The sequence below is a fragment of the Macaca thibetana genome, chromosome 6 (genome assembly GCF_024542745.1).
Source record: "Macaca thibetana thibetana isolate TM-01 chromosome 6, ASM2454274v1, whole genome shotgun sequence".
NCBI classification, from domain to species: Eukaryota; Metazoa; Chordata; class Mammalia; order Primates; family Cercopithecidae; genus Macaca; species Macaca thibetana.
Window position 1 is genome coordinate 30910105 of NC_065583.1, and position 19150 is coordinate 30929254.

Here is a 19150-nt window from a genome sequence, read left to right on the forward strand (position 1 = left end):
AAAAGGAAACTGTGTTTATAAAGGGTTGCTGACGAGATCAAAGTGGTGAAATGGAGTGATCAGATTCGCATTTTCCAAAGGTATCTTTGCTGCCATGTGGGAAATGGGTTGGAGGGCGCCAGACTGGAGGCACGAGGATCTGTCACCAGGGGTGGCTGGATCAGAGCAGTGACAAGGGGATGGAGAGGAGAGGGAGTTGAAGGGTATTTGAAGAACTCTCAGGTCTTGGTGAGGAATTGGATGTGGGAGGTGAGGAAAGAGAGTCCCACTCCCCTGTTTCATGCTTGGGTGACTGGAAGAGGAGGAGCAGGTGGGGTAGGGGTAGACACTGAGGTCAGTTTTGGATGAACTTTGTTTGAGGTGTCAGGGGACTGGGATGAGATCACCAGTAGGCAGTGGGACACCGTGCTGTGGTGGGGCCCCAGCCGAAGATAAAGATTGGGTCCAAGGCACACACCACTCCTGGGGAATGGTGGGTCTAGCAAGGATGGGCTGGGCACAGGGTGGGCAGCACCTGTGTCTGTATGCTGGCAGACTATCCTGGGGCGTATTTCTGACACCCTCTCAAATCAGAAGCCTGGGTTCTGCTGTCCACCGCCCTGACCTTAGCTTCCCAGCCCTCGGTGGGCCTGAGCTTCTAGAGAGGAAGAGTGAGATGTGTTCCTAGGGCAAGCTTAGCCTCACCTGGGAACAGGACCACAATCCCCTTCTCTGGCCAAAGGACACTCCTGTCAGGAGAGGATGCCTCATGGCCCGAGTCCTTGCTTAACTGGGGCTTCCTGGCTCAGATGGGACCTCTTACAGTGGCTCCTTTCCTGCCCTGGCACCCCCACCTGCCGTGAGGAAACAGCCCCAGAGCACAGAGCCCTGACCCAGCTTGGCCCTGCCCACTCTGGTGATAGTGCTCTGTGGTCAGAGCCTGGACAGTACCGCCTGAGACATTACCTAGACCAACTCTCCCCTTTATATGGATGGGGAAACTGAGGCCTGGAGAAGGAGTGGGCTCACCCAGGGTTACCTTGCTCATCCATGACAGGACCAGGACTTCAACCCAGGAACTTCTATGGCCTCAAGTTGTCCGTTGTTGCCATCTCTCCCCATGGCTGCTTCTTCCCAAGCTCCCATCCCATGTATCTCAAATATTCCCAGCCACCCAGAGTCCCATGGACTGCTCCATGCTTGGGGAGAAGGGAAGGGCATCAGACACAGCTGAAAATGACACAGGAGGCAGAAGAATGCAGGAAGCATTTATTGAGGGCCAGAGCTGAATTCTACAAGAGGCAAGAGGCAGGACACAGGCAAGCTTTAGTGGGTTAGAGGAGAGGTTGGGGAGAAGGCAGTGACAATGAGAGAACAGCCAGGGGCTGGCTTGGGAACTGCGGGTTTCTCAAGGCTGCCTCCTGCTAGTCCTTTGGGAAATGCAGGTAGAAGTGGATCCTCTATGCAACTGCCTCAGCCAGAGGCCTGATGGTGTCCCTTCTCTGGGAGGGGCCCTTAGCCCCAATCTCCTGCACTACAAGGGACCCAGCAGCAGGTGGGGGCTTTGGTAAATATAGTCACTCATCATTAACTGAGTAAGAGCCCCTTCTCATCTTCACACCAGCAGGACCTGTGTCCTCATTCCTGAGGTCCAAGGAGCACTCTAAGGTCACACTTTCATTCCAAAGCACCCCGTCCCAACCCTATCTTTCATACTGACTTTAACTCTCTCCAGCCTCACTTGGGGGTTCTAGATCTACCACCACCCTGACGGGTGAGTAAGTCCTAAACCCATACTCTCCATCACCTTTAGCAACATCCTGCTATCCTTTCACCTACATACATTTGATCCTCAGCCAATTCCATCCCCTCAGCTGATCCTGAAGCTAATATTCTGAACCTCTAGAAGGCTCTACCAGCCAACTCTGGAAACTACAGAACTCAGCCATATTCCTCCCTGAGTCCCACCTGGGGACTGGAATCAGAGCCACCAAGGTTTAGGGAATCAGTGAGGGCCTACAGCCAGGCTCCCTCAGCTCACTGGACACCAGGCACCAGCTAGGTCAGAGTGCACTGGGGAAGGGATGCGGCAGGATAATGTCTACTTTTCTGGGCACGATACGGACACTGGGACTGAGGTCTGACACTGAAGAAGGGGACATTTCCAAGGGGGCCAGAAATACAGGCAGACCCTAACCTAGCAGCCTGCTCATGTACCCAAGCTCATCGGCCCCTAAATTCAAGCCCAACTAGCCCACCACCAGCACCCACCCCCCACTTCCTAATACCATGGAATGCATTTCAAGACTGGAAGAGACCTCAGGGGTCATCTGAGCCAATCCTGTCCCCTGCTAGAATCTCCTCTATGCATCCTGGCCATGCTTTTCCTATTTCCCGTAACAAGTAACTCTTTGCCTCTCTCTTTCCCAATAAGCAACCCCAAACTGAGGGCAATCAGGTAAAGTCACATGGTAGCTCTGTACCTCTTCTCTCCCCAGTTCAGCTTTGAGCCCAGAACCTGCCATGAATGGGCCCAGAAGGAACAGATGAGCTGGAGGCCCAAGTCCTGGGCCTAAGGGAAATCACTGCCTTATTGTTCTCTTGTGGCTGCAGGTAAGATGTCCTGGACAGTCTGAACCAGGGTGGAGAAAGTAGCATGACAGGGACCCAGGGAGAATTTTCCTGCCTCTTCTCTCCAGAGGGTATAGTGGGACACCTTGAGCTGGCCTGGGAGACCTCTCTAAAGGTCATTGTGATAAAAATAGTGCTTGTCTGGGAAGGGATGGAAAACAGCTGCTCCTGCCTAGGACTTGGTGCCAGGGAGCCGGATGGTCAGGCCAGTGCCTGGACATGGGACATAGGCCTAGGATCTTCCCAACACACTGCACTTGCCAGACTCCAGAGAGCAGAGCCAGGAGGGGAGGGAGGAGTATGGAACCCCGAAGGCAGCAAGTCCAGGGGTCCATATACACACTGCCCTGCTTCATCCAAGGCACTAACGTGTATGTGTGTGTGTGTGTGTGTGAGAGAGAGAGAGAGAGTGTGTGTGTGTATTGATGGGAAGGGGAATTTTGACGTTTGTGGATTGTCTTGGCCAAAGCCACCATTAAACAGATAGGAAAGCTGAGGGTCAAACAAGGAAGAGTCTTACCCAGGGTCACACAACAGCTGAATGACAGCAAGGGCTAGAACTCAAGCTTGCGTCCCTAACCCATCCCCAAGCCCAGAGCTCTCCTCTGCTGACCCCTCAGCTCTGGGGCTGCCCAAAGAGGCCAGACCCTTTGGGTCCCCCAGGTCTGATGAGCCTTCTTCTGGCTCTGTCCTCCCGGGGTGGGGCCGGGGGTGGGGCTCTAGGTGGTGCAGGAGGCCTCGGCGGGGAGGCTGCCACGCTTCAGCCGAAGGCTGCCGTTCCACCCGCGGGGACAGATATTGTAGCCGAGGATGCCGGGAGACTTAGCTCCGGAGTCCTCGGAGTCGAGGGACACGTCGGAGTCCGTGGGCGAGCGGCGGTAGAGGAAGGGCCTGGGAGGCGCGGGCAGCGGGCTCCGGGGACTGGTGCAGGACGACGGCCCGGCGGGAAGCGGGCTCCGCGGGATGGGCGCGAAGGCTGCCCCCAGCATAGCAGCCGAGCCGGGGCGAGCGGGCTGTGGCGAGCGCATGCGCGGGGGCGGCGGCGGCGGTGCCCTTGGCGGGGAGAAGGGCCGCAGGTTCTCGGCGCCCGCCGACCGCGGGGAGGCGCTCTTGCGCCGGGCCGCGTTGATGATGTTTCGCGCCAGAAGCGCCTGCAGCTGGCGGCTGGGGGGCCGCGCCTCGGTCTCCGGTCGCAGCGGGGACACTGAGCGCTCGCTCCACGAGGGAGACATGGGCGGCGGTGGCGGCAGCGGCGGGGGGCTGCTCATGCTGCTCCCGCGGCTTGGCTCCCACGGCCCCGGGCTTACCCAGCCGTCTAGGCTGCTGGGGGGCCGGGACGCGCCGGGCGTCCAGGGAGGGGAGGTGGGCAGGCTCTCCCGGCGGTCCTGGGGAGAGAGCAGAGAGGGTGGGGCAATCATTAGTGCTGGGTTCCTCCACACCGGGCTTTAGGAAGGGACGGAGTCCGATTTGTCTATTACACCGAGAAGGGAAGCCACCGATCCAAGTCAGGTAGTACCTGCAATAAAACACAGGCGCCCAAACTCAGCCCAGAACGCTTGAAGAGCCCCCGCTGTCTTGTGTCTGCTCCCGTGTTAAGACTCGCTTTGGAGAGAGACGCCTTAACTTACTAACTGAGCTTGGGCAAGTTCCTTCACCCCTCTGGGCTTCAGTTTCTGCTTCTGTAAAATGGGGTGTAACAACAGTACTTAATCCTATAGGGTTGTTGTGAGGGTTAAATGAGATAACTGATGGAAAAGAACATTACATATATCGGCACATTCCTTGGAAGAAAGTGCTCAATAGATGTTGATTACCATAAAGAAATACTAGAAGGGCCTGGCGCTGTGGCCCGCGCCTGTAATCTCAGCACTTTGGGAGGCCGAGGTGGGCGGATCACCTGAGGTCAGGAGTTCGAGACCAGCCTGGCCAACATGGAGAAACCCTGTTTCTACTAAAAATACGAAAATTAGCGGGCATGGTGGCATGTGCCAGCTACTGCGGGAGCTGAGGCAGGAGAATCGCTTGAACCTGAGAGACGGAGGTTGCAGTGAGCCGAGATCGTACCACTGCACTGCAGCCTGGGCAACGCAGCGAGACTCTGTCTCAATTAAAAAAATAATACTAGAAGGATATAGAAAGATACATGCGAACTAACCAAAGTGGTCACCTGTTAGGAAATGGGGTGAGAACAGGATCAGGGCATGCAGCCTGAGGCACTGGGAGTTGCTCTGTTTGTGGCACATCCCAGGAAGCTTTCAGTCAGGCTAGCTGAGGGAGGCTTCGGTTTCCCCATGATTTAGGGAGAGGAGCTGGGAGGGAGGTCCTGGACCCAGGGCCACATGGGAAGAACTAGATAGAGGCTGAGGCTAGTGTCTCAGGGCCAAATGCCAAGTCAGGGTGGGCTCTGTATGTCCTCCCGTCTGACCACAGTGTCACCTGAGCAGGGAGGTGGGGCCTAGAGCTCATGACCCAAGCCAGTCAACAACTACTGAGGCAGGGGAACCCGGCTCTTCAACCAGAAGAGTAGGCTGGGGCAGGGAGATGGGAATAAGACTTTTTAATATATTACTTTTTATATAAGTTTAGATTTCCGAACCGTATGAATGTATTACCTATTCAAAATTAAAATGTAAAAATATTGACCATTATTATTATTTTTTTAAGATGGAGTTTTGCTCTTGTTGCCCAGGCTGGAGTGCAATGGCACAATCTCAGCTCACCGCAACCTCCGCCTCCTGGGTTCAAGTGATTCTCCTGCCTCAACCTCCGGAGTAGCTGGGATTACAGGCATGTGCCACCACACCCGGCTAATTTTGTATTTTTAGTGGAGACGGGGTTTCTCCATTTTGGTCAGACTGGTCTCCAACTCCTGACCTCAGGTAATCCACACATCTCAGCCTCCCAAAGTGCTGGAATTACGGGCGTGAGCCACTGAGCCCAGCTGACTATTATTAAAGTTGGACTTAGGGAAAGACCCTCTCAGCCCCAAACCCCTTGCCATGTCGCCATGGTCACTTCCTCATCTTTCCTTGGATACCCAAGCAGAGAGGAAGATCCTCCTGACAGATGGAAATTCAAAAGGAAGTCGGGTCATGCACATGCCCGACAGCAGCACATGCCCCTCACTGAGCTTTTTCACAGCATGGGGAGGGGAGTGTGGTTTTGGAGAGGCCAAGATGGTGAACAGCTTGGAGGCTATGAAGCACTGGTTGGCAATGCACGGCCATACCTGTTTCCTATGTACTTAAGGACTTTCAGTCTACAAACTTCGTTCTCATCCTTTATCTCATTAGGTTTTCACAACAGACTAGTGAGGTAACTAGCATTATCACACCCATTTTACAAATGATGAAAATGAAGCTCAGAGGTATAAATAACAATCTAGTGTGTTCTGCCCCACCGGGAAGTGTGTGTGTGTGTGTGTGTGTGTGTATGTGTGTGTGTGTGCAGCTCAAAGCCATGTCGCCATGGTCACTTCCTCATCTTTCCTTGGATACCCAAGCAGAGAGGAAGATCCTCCTGACAGATGGAAATTCAAAAGGAAGTCGGGTTTGAACTGGTTTGAAAGTGGAGGGCTTGGGAATCCCTGCCTAACATGTATCTCCTGAACTTTCCAACTGTTCACCCAATCAGATTCCAGCAATAACCAGTCCACCTTGCCATTCAATCCAATCCAAATTCACTAGCAGTCATCCACCACAGTTCAGAGCTAGCCAGGCCATTCCATGCTTCCTACCCAATCAAAATCTAGAACCATCCAAAGATTTATTCTTTCATCCAATCAGTGATCAGCCATAACCAAGCCAGTCATCCTCTCATCCAACTGAGGGTCTTCTAATTCCTTCCAATCCAAAGGAAATAGACACTAATTGTATGTTTTATCCAAACAGAATGTAGCAGCTGCTAGATGAGCCCAGACTCTAAATTGGAGCCCTTTAAACTAAAGGGGAATGTTATACAACAGCCTGAGCAGGACATTTTTCATGGAATGCTAATGCTGGAGTGACCCTTAGAGACTCCCTAGGGACATCCAAGCTCCCAGTCATCAAGCTGAAAGTTAAGGCTCAGCCTGGGATCACACTCTTTTCCTCCCAGGGTCAGAATTGTGTATACATGAGCCAGAGACACTGGGAGCTTCTCTGTGTCTATGAAACATCCCAGTCAGCCTGGTCATAGAGGGCAGACTCCACAGTTTAGGGAGAGGAGCTGGGAGGGAGGTCCCAGCTCTAGGGCCAAATGCCAAATCAGGGTGGGCTGTGGCATGACCCAACACCTGACCACAGTGCCACCCTGAGCAGGGAGGTGGGGCCTAGAGTTCATGACCCAAGCCAGTCAGTAACCACCCAAGGCAGAGGAACCTGGGGTCTTCAGCCAGGAGAGTAGGCTGTGCAGGAGAGCTATGATAACCACCTAAAAATCTCTAAAGCATTGTTTCTCCCTTTGGTGACCACAAGGGGAATGCTGGGGCCAATAAGTGGAAGGAACAACGATTCAGCCAAGACTACAAAACAGAAAGGCTCAAATGGGGTTGAACGTTGGGGGCAGTGGTAAGCAGCTCCTCATATCTGGAGATGGGCCAGAACCTGACCTCACTCTAACAGCCATGCCTGGGCACTGACTCTGTGTGTATGTTTGGAGTGGGGGGTGTGCACAATAGGAAAAGGCTGCAGGAAATCAGAGCTCTTCACTTTCTGACAGACCGTTCAATGCACCATGCACACCAGAGCTCCTTGGGAATGCGGTGGGTGAAAATTCAAAAAGTAGCATCCGCTCAACCCAACCCCAGACCCAAAGCAGGGCACGTGTGTGAGGTGAATGCGTAAGTAGAACACAGTCAAACCTGGACTGTCAGAGACCAAACGGGGCTCCCATACCACCTTCTGTAATCCTTTCACTGCACAGAAGGGGAAACTGAGGCCCAGAGATTGGAAGAGGTTGTCTGAGGTCACACACGAATCAGATGCAGACCTGGGGTTAGAATCCAGTTCTCCTGACCCTCTATGGCAGTTCTTTCCTCCCCACCAGGGGCAAAAACTCCATGCTTTCAGGATCCAGACAGTGAAAACAATGGCAAAAGTGGGAAATGGCCAAGTGTAGATAATAGGAGGGAGGGACTGAGGGAACTGGAGAACGAATGCTGGCTAGAGGCATTTCTATTCCACTTGTAAAGAACCCAAACAAACCTGAACCAGAAGAGGTAGTGCATTTTCCCCAAAAATCCTCTACAGTGTTTTTGGCCAAACTCTGAGGGAAGGAAAGAACAAAAGGTTGCTATTTGCACAGGATTCTGGCTCCCTGAGTGCTGTAGAGAGGAAGGCCTCACTTCCAAGCCAGCACACGTCTGTACCCGTGCAGAACCAGACATACAGCAGATGCAGGCAGCACGCAGGACGCAGCCACACTTTCACGCACAGTAATTGAGCAGGCCCACTCCACTTCCCAGGCTAGAATCAGGGAGGAGGAAGGGAACCCTGACCCCTAGCAGCACGGAAGAAAGAAAGAAGCAAGACGGATTTGAGGCAGAGTGTATTGAGAATATGAGAGAAAACAAAGTTGGGGGCAGAGCTCAGCCTGGCCGCAGGAGCTGCAGAATGAAGGGTGGGCTCTTCTATTGATGGCCCTCAAGGGTCGAAGGGAGCAGGGGTCCAGGGCAGGGGCTTCACTCTGTTCTGGGAGGGGCCAGGCCTGAAGGAGCTGAGCTCACTCACAACTCCCCCATGCATATCCCCTTGATTTGTGTGAAATGAGCTCACTAAGAAGGCACCCCTGTTTCCATGGAGACAAGCCCAGAGCTCACAAAAACTGCAGGCTCAGCCCAGCACGGGCACCGCCTCCACCACCCCTTGCCCCACTGGGGAGCCCAGAAATAGGACTGGGAAAGAGAAGTGGGTGGTCCTCGGCCCCCAGCCTTGCGAAGCTTCCATCTGAATCCTGCCACTTATGTCTATATTCTCTCACCCCCCACAAAGCCTGGTTTGGTTGGGGGCTGTATCATATCACCTCTAAAAGTGTCAGAGGTGACAGGGAGTCTCCAGCTACCTGACTTAACACTCTCACTGTATGAATGTGGAAACTGAGACCTACAGACACACATGCAGTTGGTCTGTTAGAATCCAGGTTTCAAGTCCCAGATTTTCCTCAAAACTCTAAGATCTCCTCTGTCCCTTCCCACTGCACTGCTATGCCTTGCCCTAGGTCCTGCTGGTGCTCCCACTGTCCCCAGGCAATCTTGAGCCTGAGCCAGCCCAGCCCAGCCCAGGCATCCCTTGGCCTCTTGCAGCAGCTCATTCCAACCCTTCCCTCACCAGGTCACCCTCACAGCCATCTAACGCCACCTGTCCTTTGGCAATAGCCCATTTCCTTTCTCTTTCTTCCCAGGGGACTGTCTTGTCACTTACAAGGTCTTCCTTCAAAGAACCAGCCTATCCTCTCAATCCTCACAGATTGTTACAGCTAGAAAAGCCCTCTTTGTATAAATGATAAAACTGAGGCCCAAAGAGAGAACGTGAGTGGGCCAAAGTCACACAGCAAATGGGAGGGTGACATGGGACCAGAACCCTCCTCTCCTGCCTCCCCCTGGGCCCCGTTCCAGTGCACTGAGGTGGCTTCTTTTAGTCAGGCAGATCTTGGTTGAATCTGAAGCCAAAACAGCCAATGGATACATGGCTAGGGGCCACCCTCCCTGTGGCACACCCACATCTGCACAGCCTCCTACAGGGCTCTCCTCCTGGGGATCCCCTGGGACGTCCCCCACCCCTACAGCAGTGACAGCAAGCCAGGAAGAACTGGGGCTGAGGCTTGGGACCAGTGGTCTCCCTAAAACAGAGCCAGGCCTCGGAGGGGGGCAGGAAGAAAAGCGTCAGACAGCAGTGGTGGGCTGAGTCCGCAGCCAGCAGAAGGACCCCGGAGAGGAGCGCAGGCGGAGGCGAGGCAAAGCTCTCTGAAGCAGCGGAGAGGAAACGGTGTCCAGAAGGCAGAGGCAGAAGAGACAGGCCCGTGGAGGTGAGAATCCAGCGATAGGAAGAAAGATGCCAGGAGCTTGAGCCTCAGGAGGGAGGCCCCCACTGGGGCAGCTGAGGAGGCAGACCCTTGGCTGGCTGACTCCACAGGCACTGGCAGGCTCTGTCTGCTCCAGAAGTCCCTGTTAGGATCCCCTTCTAGGCCACTCCTCCAGCAAGACGCTGGCATCAGACGCTGCATCCCTACAGCTCACAAAGGCCAGTGGATGCCCCTCTACCGCATCAGGGCTGCCAGACAGTTCTCTCTCCATGACCCTCCTCCCCACTCAGACACGGAGTCCGACCCCTGTTGTAGTAGGGGAGGGGCAGCTTCAGCTCAGAGAGGGGAGGCGACTCGCCCAAGGTCACAAAGCCAGCTGGTGGCCGCATCTGACCTTGAACCATGGACTCCCCATTCTCCTCACTCAGCTCTGTGCCATTTCCTGCCACGTCTGCTCTCCATCTGGCCCTCAAGGAGGGGAACTTGACCGGCAGTGGGACCCCAGTGGGGTTCGTTACTTGAAGCAGAAGGAAGGCTTCCACACCTGAGCCTCAATCCCGGCGTTCCGGGTAGAGAAGGAGGGCCTGGGGGCCTGCTTGGCTCGGGGAGACCATGCCCTGGAGGGAGACACAGGGGAGATGTCACCGCCATAGGGAGGGCTCACAGCAGTGGGCTGCAGGCTGTCCTGGCCGGGGGAGGTGTAGAGGCCCGGTGAGGAGCGGGAGGGCCGAGGCAGGGCAGGAGACGGAGGGAGAGCCCCCTTGGGCAGGTTGGGCACCAGGTCCAAGGAGCTGGGCTTGGCAGGCGAGGCAGCTCTTGGCGAGACCTTGGCAGGCTCCTTGATAGGAGAGAGGACAAAGAGCGAGGGCCGCAGCTGGTACGGCGGCTGCTTGGTGGGCTCTGGGCGCAGGACCCCGTTCTCAGGCAGGTAGCCATGGTAGAGGGAGGCAGGCGGGGTCCGGGCTGGGCTTCGGGATGCCACTCGGAAGGCCCCGGGGGCGTTAGTGGGGTATTTCCAGGAGGAAGGCAGGGACATGGTAGGTGATGGGCAGCGGGCCAGCTCCGGTGTATGACTTGAAGACTCGATGACATATTTCTCCATCCGTGACTGGCGGCGGGCATAGAGCTCAGCCCCCTTCCCAGAGGCCTCGGAGAGGTTCTGGTTGGGTTTGGGCTTCGGCTTGGCCTGGATGCGGGGTGACTTGAGGCAGGAGGCCCACTCCGGGACCGCCTCCTCTACCGCCGCGGGGCTGGCCCTGTCGCGAGGTGCTGGCTCCTGCTGGAAGTTGGAGGCCTCGGCCCCCAGTGCGAAGGGCTCCTCCTCCACGCCTACCTCCCCCTGGTCCCTCTGCCGCCGCTTCTCATCCGCTGTCTGTACCAGATCCAGCAGGTCTGGATTCGGGGTCACCTTGGGCTTCTCCACGAAGGTAAACATGGATTTGCGGCTGCCCCGGCGGGCCATCGACTCCTCCAGAATGCCTGTCTTGCTGGCAGGAACAGCCTGACCCTTCAGATGAGAAGACTTGGGGTCGGAGCTGGGGTACAGGGCAGAATATGAGGGAGGAGACCTCACCCAGGAAGCCAGAGGGGCTGTGGACAAGGTCTCAGTGTAGGTGGGGGGTGCAGTGAAGTTCCCCAAGGGGCGTCTCTCTGAGGCCGGGCTTCGCTGCCCCATCAGCCTCCTTTCCACCATGGGGCTGTGGGACATTATGTGTCTCTGTGGCCGGGGACTCCTGTCTGGGATACTGGGGAGCTGGGGAGCCGGAGCCTTCTCTCCAAAATGTCGTCTCTCTAGCATGGGGCTCCTCTCCATCTGGCTGGTGCCCCCTGGCGCCTGGATCCCAAAAGGCCTGGCCGTCCTGTTGACCACTGATGGGGGCTTGGCCAGTGTGAAGTGGACCTCACTGTAGACCTTGGTGGGTGTGGTGGCAGCTGCTCGCCCAGACATCTCTTGATCTGCTGACACCACCAGGGTGTTGGGCTGGATGTCAATGAGCAGGGAACTGGACATGAAATCTGAGGCTGGGGGCCTGGAGCTGGGGATGAGCGTAGCTTCTCTGGAGAAGGTGCTGGTGGTGGTAGCTGGAGTTGATACCTTGTCAATTAGGAGTGTGCTGCACCTCACTTCCTCAGCTGGTGCCTGGGGTTGCCCGTCAGCACACAGGGTGCTGGGTTTGGAAGCAGGCACTGTGCCATTGGATGGGAGTTGGGCCTCTGAGGAATTCTGTTGGATGCTAGAGAGTGGCAGGCTCTGTGGAGCGACAGTTGCCGGTGGGTTCTGATTGACATCGGTGGCTGGCGGGTTGTGGCTGCTGTTAGAAACTGGTGTGGTGAGCGTGGCACTGGGCGAGGCAAGGTTTTGGTTGACATCTGCAGCTGGGCTGTGGTCCTCAGCTGGAGGTGGGGCCGGTGAGGACTGCTGGGCCTCTCGGTTTTGGGACAGGTGGAGCCCATTGGCTGTCAGCAGTGCTGCGTTCTCTTTTAGATAAACCACCAGTGGCACCTCTTCCTCCTCACTGGCCACCCTCTCCAGGTGCCGCAGCAAGCTAGCCTCCTCTGAGTACCCCTCCATGCTGTGGCCAGGGACCCCGCTGTCGGGGCTCTGGGGATTGGGGTGCCGTGGAGGGCCTGGCTCCGGCAGCGAGGTGGAACTCAGGCTGAGCCCCGGGGCATGGCCTGGGGGACTTTCAGGGAGCACTTTGAGGGACTCCTGGCTGGGCTTCTGTCCCCTCTGGCCGTGGCTCTCCAAGGTGAACTCGTTCACCCTCTGCCGGCGCCTGTTGAAGAGTTGGACGCCACGGGAATTGGAGCTGGGAGGGGTGGTCAGCTGGGCTGCAATCTGCTGGCTCCGCGCCTTGGCCTCTTTCAGATCCTTCTCCGTGAGGCTAGTGCTCTGGCCCAATGCTGCAGGGAGGGAGAGAAGCCCAGTTAGCAAACAGGAATGCAGTGACACAGGGGTGCACAGACAGACAGGCAGACCGAGATGGTCGCCTCAGCCCTTCCTACACAGGATCTCTTCTTCTGGAATTTAATTGTCACTCACTGTTTCTTAGAATTAGCTCACTTCGTAATCAGCCCTGACCTACCTTTCATGGCCCAACTCAAATGCCACCGCCTCTACGCCACTCTGATTATCCTCTCAGGATTAACTGGTCCCTGATTTGGATTCCCCCTGACAGTTGCTGATACAGCACTTTACCAAACTGAGTACGAACACCTCACCCTAGAAGTCCCTCCGTGTCCCTGGCTTCTCCCCACCGCCTTCTCCTCTCTCACTAGGCTCTGCCACACTGGCTTGCTTTCTCTTCCTTGAAAACGCCAAGTATGTTCCTTCCCCAGGGCCTTTGGACTTGCTGCTCCCTCTGCTTGGAATAATCTTTTCCCAGGTAGCAGTCCATGCTGGTTCCTTCTGGCCACTCAAGTCTCAGCTGGAATGTCCCCTCTCTGGAGGCACGTTTCCTTCTCCTATCCCAATCTGTTTTGTTTCCTCCATAGCATTCACCAAGTTGAAATGATCTTTATGTTTCCCTCTCTATTATCCATCTCCTCGCCTACAGCATAGCTCCAAGGGGCGATGACCTTGCCTGACATGTTTTTTTGTTTTTTTGTTTTTTGTTTTTTTTGAGAAGGAGTTTCGCTCTTGTCACCCAGGCTAGAGTGCAGTGGCGCAATCTCGGCTCACTGCAACCTCCGCCTCCTGGGTTCAAGTGATTCTCCTGCCTCAGCCTCCCAAGTAGCTGGGATTACAGGCATGCGCCACTATGCCCAGCTACTTTTTGTATTTTTAGTAGAAACGGAGGTTCACCATGTTGGCCAGGTTGGTCTCAAACTCCTGACCTCAGATGATCCACCTGCCTTGGCCTCCCAAAGTGCTGGAATTACAGGCGTGAGCCACCGCACCCAGCCACCTGACTTGTTTATCACTGTAACAGCAGCTCCTAGAACAGCACCTGTCATACAGTGGCACTCAGTAGATATTGCTGAATGCACAAATGAACCCCCAGAATATTTTCTGTGTGCCCTCCTTAGGGCCCTTTATACTTTCAGACTTATAGTATAGGAATGTGCTCTAATTTTTTTAAACAAAAATATTTTAATAAACCACTGTCTGGTTTAATTTTTTAAATTTGTATTTATTTATTTTTTTGAGACAGTGTCTCACTCCGTCACCCAGGCTGGAGTGCAGTGATGAGATCTCAGCTCATTGCAGCCTCCACGTCCTGGGATCAAGTGATTCTCCTGCCTCAGCTCCCCAAGTAACTGGGACTACAGATGTGTGCCACCATACTCGGCTAATGTTTTTTTTGTAGAGACAGGGTTTCACCATGTTGCTTAGGCTGGTCTCAAACTCAGGTGGGCTCAAGTGATCCGCCCACCTCAGTACCTCGAAGTGCTGGGATTACAGGCATGTGCTTTGATTTTATAAAGAGATGTCACTAATATTTCCCCTTTTTAGAGTAGGTAATACATTCACATGGTCTAAAAATTTATTTATTCATTCATTTTTATTTTATTTTTACTTTTCTGAGACAGGGTCTTGCTCTGTTGCCCAGGCTGGCATGCAGTGGCACCATCATAGCTCACTGCAGCCTCAACCTCCTGGGCTCAAGCCATCCTCCCACCTCGGCCTCCCAAATGGCTGGACTATCATCAGTGTGCACCACCACGCTTAGCCAATTTTGTTTTTGTATTTTTTGTAGAGAAGGGGTCTCGCTATGCTGCCCAGGCTGGTCTCAAACTCCTGGGCCCAAGTGATACTCTGGCCTTGGCTTCCTAAAATGCTGAGATTATAGGCATGAGCCACCATATCTGGCCCTAAAAATTAAAACATAAAAAGATATACAGTAAAAAGTGTCACCCCATCCTCGATTACTCCATATCACAATCAGGTAACCACTGTTTGTGTCATTATTCTATCTCCTCCCAGGATTTCTTCCCATTTTTACTTAAATAATCATTTTAAAATTCACATCCTTTAACACTACAAAAGTAACAAATTGAGCTAGTTTCACCAACGACTACTCTAGAACATTGCATTCTTTTATTTTATCTGCACAAAACCATAATGAGACAAGCACTGCTTGCCTGTGTTTTTCAGAAGAAGAAACGGAGGTTCAGAGATATATAAGGAAATGCCCCAAGGCTGCAAAGCCAAGGGTGACAAAGCTGGAGCCAGAACTGTTCTTTCTGGGGTCTCCAGCCCATGCTCAAGCTGTCTGCTCATCCCAAAAGGTCTCTTTGGGACATAAGGAGCAGGAACAAGGTCATCAGGGGTCAGGGGTCAGTCTGGGACTTGAGGTCCTGAGATCAGGCTGAATTCAGTCCCCTATTAATCTATAAGATCACTATAGGCAACCATTTCTCTTTCTATCCCCAGTGCCCAGCTGGCACACAGTTGGTGCTCAATTTATAATTATTGAATAATTAATGAACAAAGGATGCATGAACAAACGCCTTGACAGACAGGTGGATGGATCAGCCCGTGACCAGGGTCAGAAGCAACATCAGTGGCTAAGAAAATTCCTCCCTCCATCACCCCTCTCCTCCCTACTGTGGGAAGCTAATTAGTTCTTGAGGAATCTGACCCTGCCCTCCCCTCTCTTGCCCTCATTAGCACTGGCCATGGCATGCTGAGTCTGTCTCCAGGGACAGTCTTTCTAGGCATCTTGCCAGTGAGGCTCTGAATTCATGGACTCTCAGAGCTGGAAGAATTCTTACAGAGGAGGTATTGCATCACCACCCTGTTTTATAGGTGGGAAACAGAGGTCCAGAGAGTAGCCCAGGGTAGAGCTGGCTGACCCCACATGGGAGCCACAGGGAGGTCCACACAGAGCAGAGAAGCTGTGACCAGCAGCGTCACAGCAACTCCACTGGGGCCAGGCCAAGCAGCCACAGGTTTTCTGGCCGCAACCTCCTTCTTTCCTCCTCCATCGAACCTGGCTTTCCCCTAACCTATTAGAAACAGTGAAAGCACATAGCCTATCCCACCCACCCATGATACTACTCCCCTCAATAGGACTCCTCTCCTGCCTGGATCACCCTATCTATTAAAGATGTCTATTAGCCAGGCTGTTCCCCTGGGAGGTGCCTAAGGGATGGGGTGCCAGCCACACGGGAGGGCTCTGAGAGGTTGCTCAGCTCATGCAGCATCTGTCTCCCCTGCTCTGCTTAGAAACCAGGCATCCTGGCCTGAATCCAGGCTCTGCCATTTGCTAGCCATGTGACCTTGGCAAGTTACTGTACCTCTCAGAGCCACAGTCTCCTTAACTCAACATGAGTGTTGGGAGGCCACAATGAGATCATGAATGCCAAGGCCTGACTGCCATGAAGCCCAGGTGGGCAGAGGGCTCATGCTCTCATAAGCTGGCAATCGGTCACCCCATTCCACTGCCTGGAAAGGGTCAGATACTCTTCTAGCATAGGAGATTCGCTGAAGGTCAAATAGCAGGGGATTCCAGAGCTGCGGGGAAGCAGAGCTTACTGCCCCCAAACACGGAACCTCGGAATCTCAGAGGCGGCTGTCACCAAGTCCAATCCCCACACAATTCTTGCATCTTCAAAACCACACCCTTGAGTGTGCAAGTCTCTGCTGATGTACTCAGGTGGCATGAGCTCACTCCCCCAGGAGGTGCCTTCCACTAATTAACATTCCTCAGTTAGAAAGTTCCTCCTTACATTAACTTCCATCCACTTTTTTTTTTTTTTTTTTTTTCTGAGATAGGATCTTGCTCTGTCGCTCAGGCTGGAGGGCAGTGGCGCCATCATGGTTCACTGTAGCCTCAAACTTCCAGGATCAAGCATTCCTCCCACCTCAGCCTCCTGAGTAACTGGGACTACAGGCATATGCTACCATGCGTGGCTAATTGTTATATTTTTTGTAGAGACAGTGTTTCACTATGTTGCCCAGGCTGATCTTGAACTCCTGCGCTCAAGTGATCCACCCACCTCAACCTCCCAAAGTGCTGGGATTACAGGTGTGAGCCACCATGTCCAGCCTTCATCCACTTTGTTGATGTGGGTCTGCCTCCCCAGGCTGCACAGAAAAAAAATCTTCTCAGCCGGGCGCGGTGGTTCACATCTGTAATCCCAGCATTTTGGGGGGCCAAGGCAGATGGATAATGAGGTCAGGAGTTCAAGACCAGCCTGGCCAATATGGTGAAGTCCCATTTCTACCAAAAATACAAAAATTAGCTGGGTGTGGTGGCAGGGGCCTGTAATCCCAGCTACTTGGGAGGTGAGACAGAAGAATCACTTGAACCAGAGAGGCAGAGATTGCGGTGAGCCGAGATCACACCACTGCGCTCCAGCCTGGGCGACAGAGCAACATTCCGTCTCAAAAAAAAAAAAAAAAAAAAAAAGTTTTCTCATTCATTCCAGCCTGACAGCCCTGCAGAGATTTGCAGATACATCAGATCCCCTTGGGACAGGGTCAGGATAAACATCTGTGGTCCTACCAGTGTTTCTTATGACATAGTTGCAGCAACAGTAGCTAACATTGATTGGTCACTTACTGTATACCTATACACATACTTTACTCATATTATTTAATTTTCAAAACAACCCTACAAGGCACAAACTATTATTATTTATTGATGAGAAATCTACGGCTCAGAGAGGTAAAGTGAGCTGCCCAAGATCACAGAGCCAGAAGGAGTAGAGCTGTGTTCACACCTGGCTCTACATTACTGCAGAGAGCACTAGGCTCCTGGCTGGCCGGTTCCCACCGTGCGAGGCTCATAGAAAGCACTTCAGTGTTTGATTACTCCAGACCTCTCAATGCCCTTGCATTTTTCTGCTTTTCTCTTTACTGGCTCTAGAAGGCCATGGGTTTAGAAAATCCTCAAATGTCAGAGTGTGCAGGGCCTTTAGAAATAAGCTGGCCTGGGAGGCCCAGCCAAGGAAGGGGTCAGAGAGGAGGATGTGAGTCCAAGACCAGGTCAGCTGACTCCCAGTGAGGCTCCATTCACAGCCTGGGCTGCTGCTAAGATCCCATCACCGCCACCTCTCTGAGCTTAGAACTGCTCCCAAGCTACTGTTCTGGAACAAGAGGAATGGCAGAAAAGGCCAGGAGGTAAGAGAGCCCTGCCCTCCAAGGCAAGCTCCTGCAGCCCGCACTCCAGCCCACAGTGACTCCATGGAAAAGGAATTCAGCAGGAGGTTTGGACCAGATCCAGCCAGCCATCCAGATGATTTTTGCCACCCTTCACAAACAAAGCTGGGGAGGGAGGGGGCACCCCAGAGTCCCTTGTAGCAGGGCACCAGGGGGCAAGTCCATCTAAAATTCCTCAGACTACGGAGCTGCCCTCTCTGGCAATATCCCAGGCAGCTGCTCCAAGATCTTGCTCCTGGTGTCAAAGGTGGGGGTGGGGAAGTAGCCAAAGGCTACAGGGGACAGGTACCTCATTGAACCCTCAATTGGCCTGGCTGTGGCCTGCACTTGTGCAAGTCATGATGTCCCCACCGCCTCCCCACCTAAACTGATGCAGAGCCAGGTTGGGGGGTTAGCCCTTTAAAGACCCACCCTGGACATTGGATCAGGAGCCCTGAAGACAGGCCTCCAAGAGAGGAAGGGGTGGAGCGCGGACACAATGAAAAGCTGCCTGGGATCAGGAGACTTGGGTCCAACAGGGTAAATCCTGGAGTGGGGGAGTAGGCGAGAAGCACCAGCACAGTCATTAGAAGGGGTTTGCCATGACCGCGGTCACTACCGAGCCCCCGCTGCAGCCCAGGTGCAGTGCTGTGCACTTTATGCTCACCACCTTGTTCAGTTCTCACAGCACCTCCAAGAGGTAAGTCCTGTGATTCTTCTCATTCTGCAGGTGAAACTGGGGCTCAGAGAGACCTGCCCAGGGTCACACAACTTAAGAGTGGCAGAGCTGGAATTCAAAACTCAGAAAAGTCTGGCTCTGAGTCTAATCTCTTAACTATTCTCCTTCCAGACTAGGACTCTGGAAAGACGAAAAACAAGAGAGGCTCCAGTGCTCCTGGATGATGGTCTGCAAAGCCCTCTGCTTCCTCATCTCGTGATCAATGCCCCTCAGCAGTGTCTTCTCCCCTGAAAACCCAGCTGCCTAGAACAACTCCTTCTTTCTCCCACTCCTTCCTCTCAGAAGAAGAGTTGATGAACTCATTCTTACTAAGGTAGAAAGGACTGCTAGGGCATGAAAGATTAGTAGAGTGGGAAGATCACAATGTTGGGAGTCAGGAGACCCCAGTTCTCGTTTGGCGTAGGAAGGGACAAACCCTTTCCCCCACCCCTACCACCCACTGTGGACAGCTGCCTGTTCTGCCCACCACTTGGGGCCCGTGTGGACGGAGGATCCGCAGGAGGGAGGTGGGGCCGGGGAGGGGAGGCCAGAGCACAAGGTCAGGACAGGGAGAATTCAAGGAAATGCTTCTTCACACGATGCCGTCAATGGGAGTGTCCAGCCAGGGTCGGGTGGGGTGGGGTGGGACAGGGAGCCAGGGGTAGGAATAGAGATTGGCTCAAGGCAGCCCATTGTGGTTGTCCAGGGGTCTTGGCAACAGGAAGGGTAAACAG

At 53.8% G+C, this 19150-nt stretch overlaps 2 protein-coding genes across 5 annotated transcripts in view; one reads left to right on the top strand and one right to left on the bottom strand.

The window, feature by feature from the left end:
* The window catches only part of RPS14 (ribosomal protein S14), a 520685-nt gene that overhangs the window by 302411 nt on the left and 199124 nt on the right, over window positions 1-19150 (top strand). Inside the window, exon 1 of one of the 2 annotated variants that reach the window (XM_050793701.1) lies at window positions 18952-18955. The exons of the other annotated variant lie outside the window; for it this stretch is intronic. The gene's annotated coding sequence lies outside the window, so the exon portion shown is untranslated. Of the gene's footprint in view, window positions 1-18951; window positions 18956-19150 lie in introns of those variants that run through there. 2 annotated transcript variants of the gene reach the window in all.
* SYNPO (synaptopodin) overlaps window positions 1235-19150 on the bottom strand; it is a 41023-nt gene continuing 23107 nt past the window's right edge. For 2 of the 3 annotated variants that reach the window (XM_050793635.1, XM_050793634.1), the window contains exons 2-3: window positions 10154-12513; window positions 1235-3995 (exon numbers count right to left, since the gene is read on the bottom strand). In XM_050793635.1, the coding sequence (XP_050649592.1) occupies window positions 3330-3995; window positions 10154-12181 (2694 nt within the window). In that variant the 5' untranslated portion in view covers window positions 12182-12513 and the 3' untranslated portion in view covers window positions 1235-3329. Of the gene's footprint in view, window positions 3996-8123; window positions 12514-19150 lie in introns of those variants that run through there. The other variant, XM_050793636.1, reaches the window with a different exon arrangement.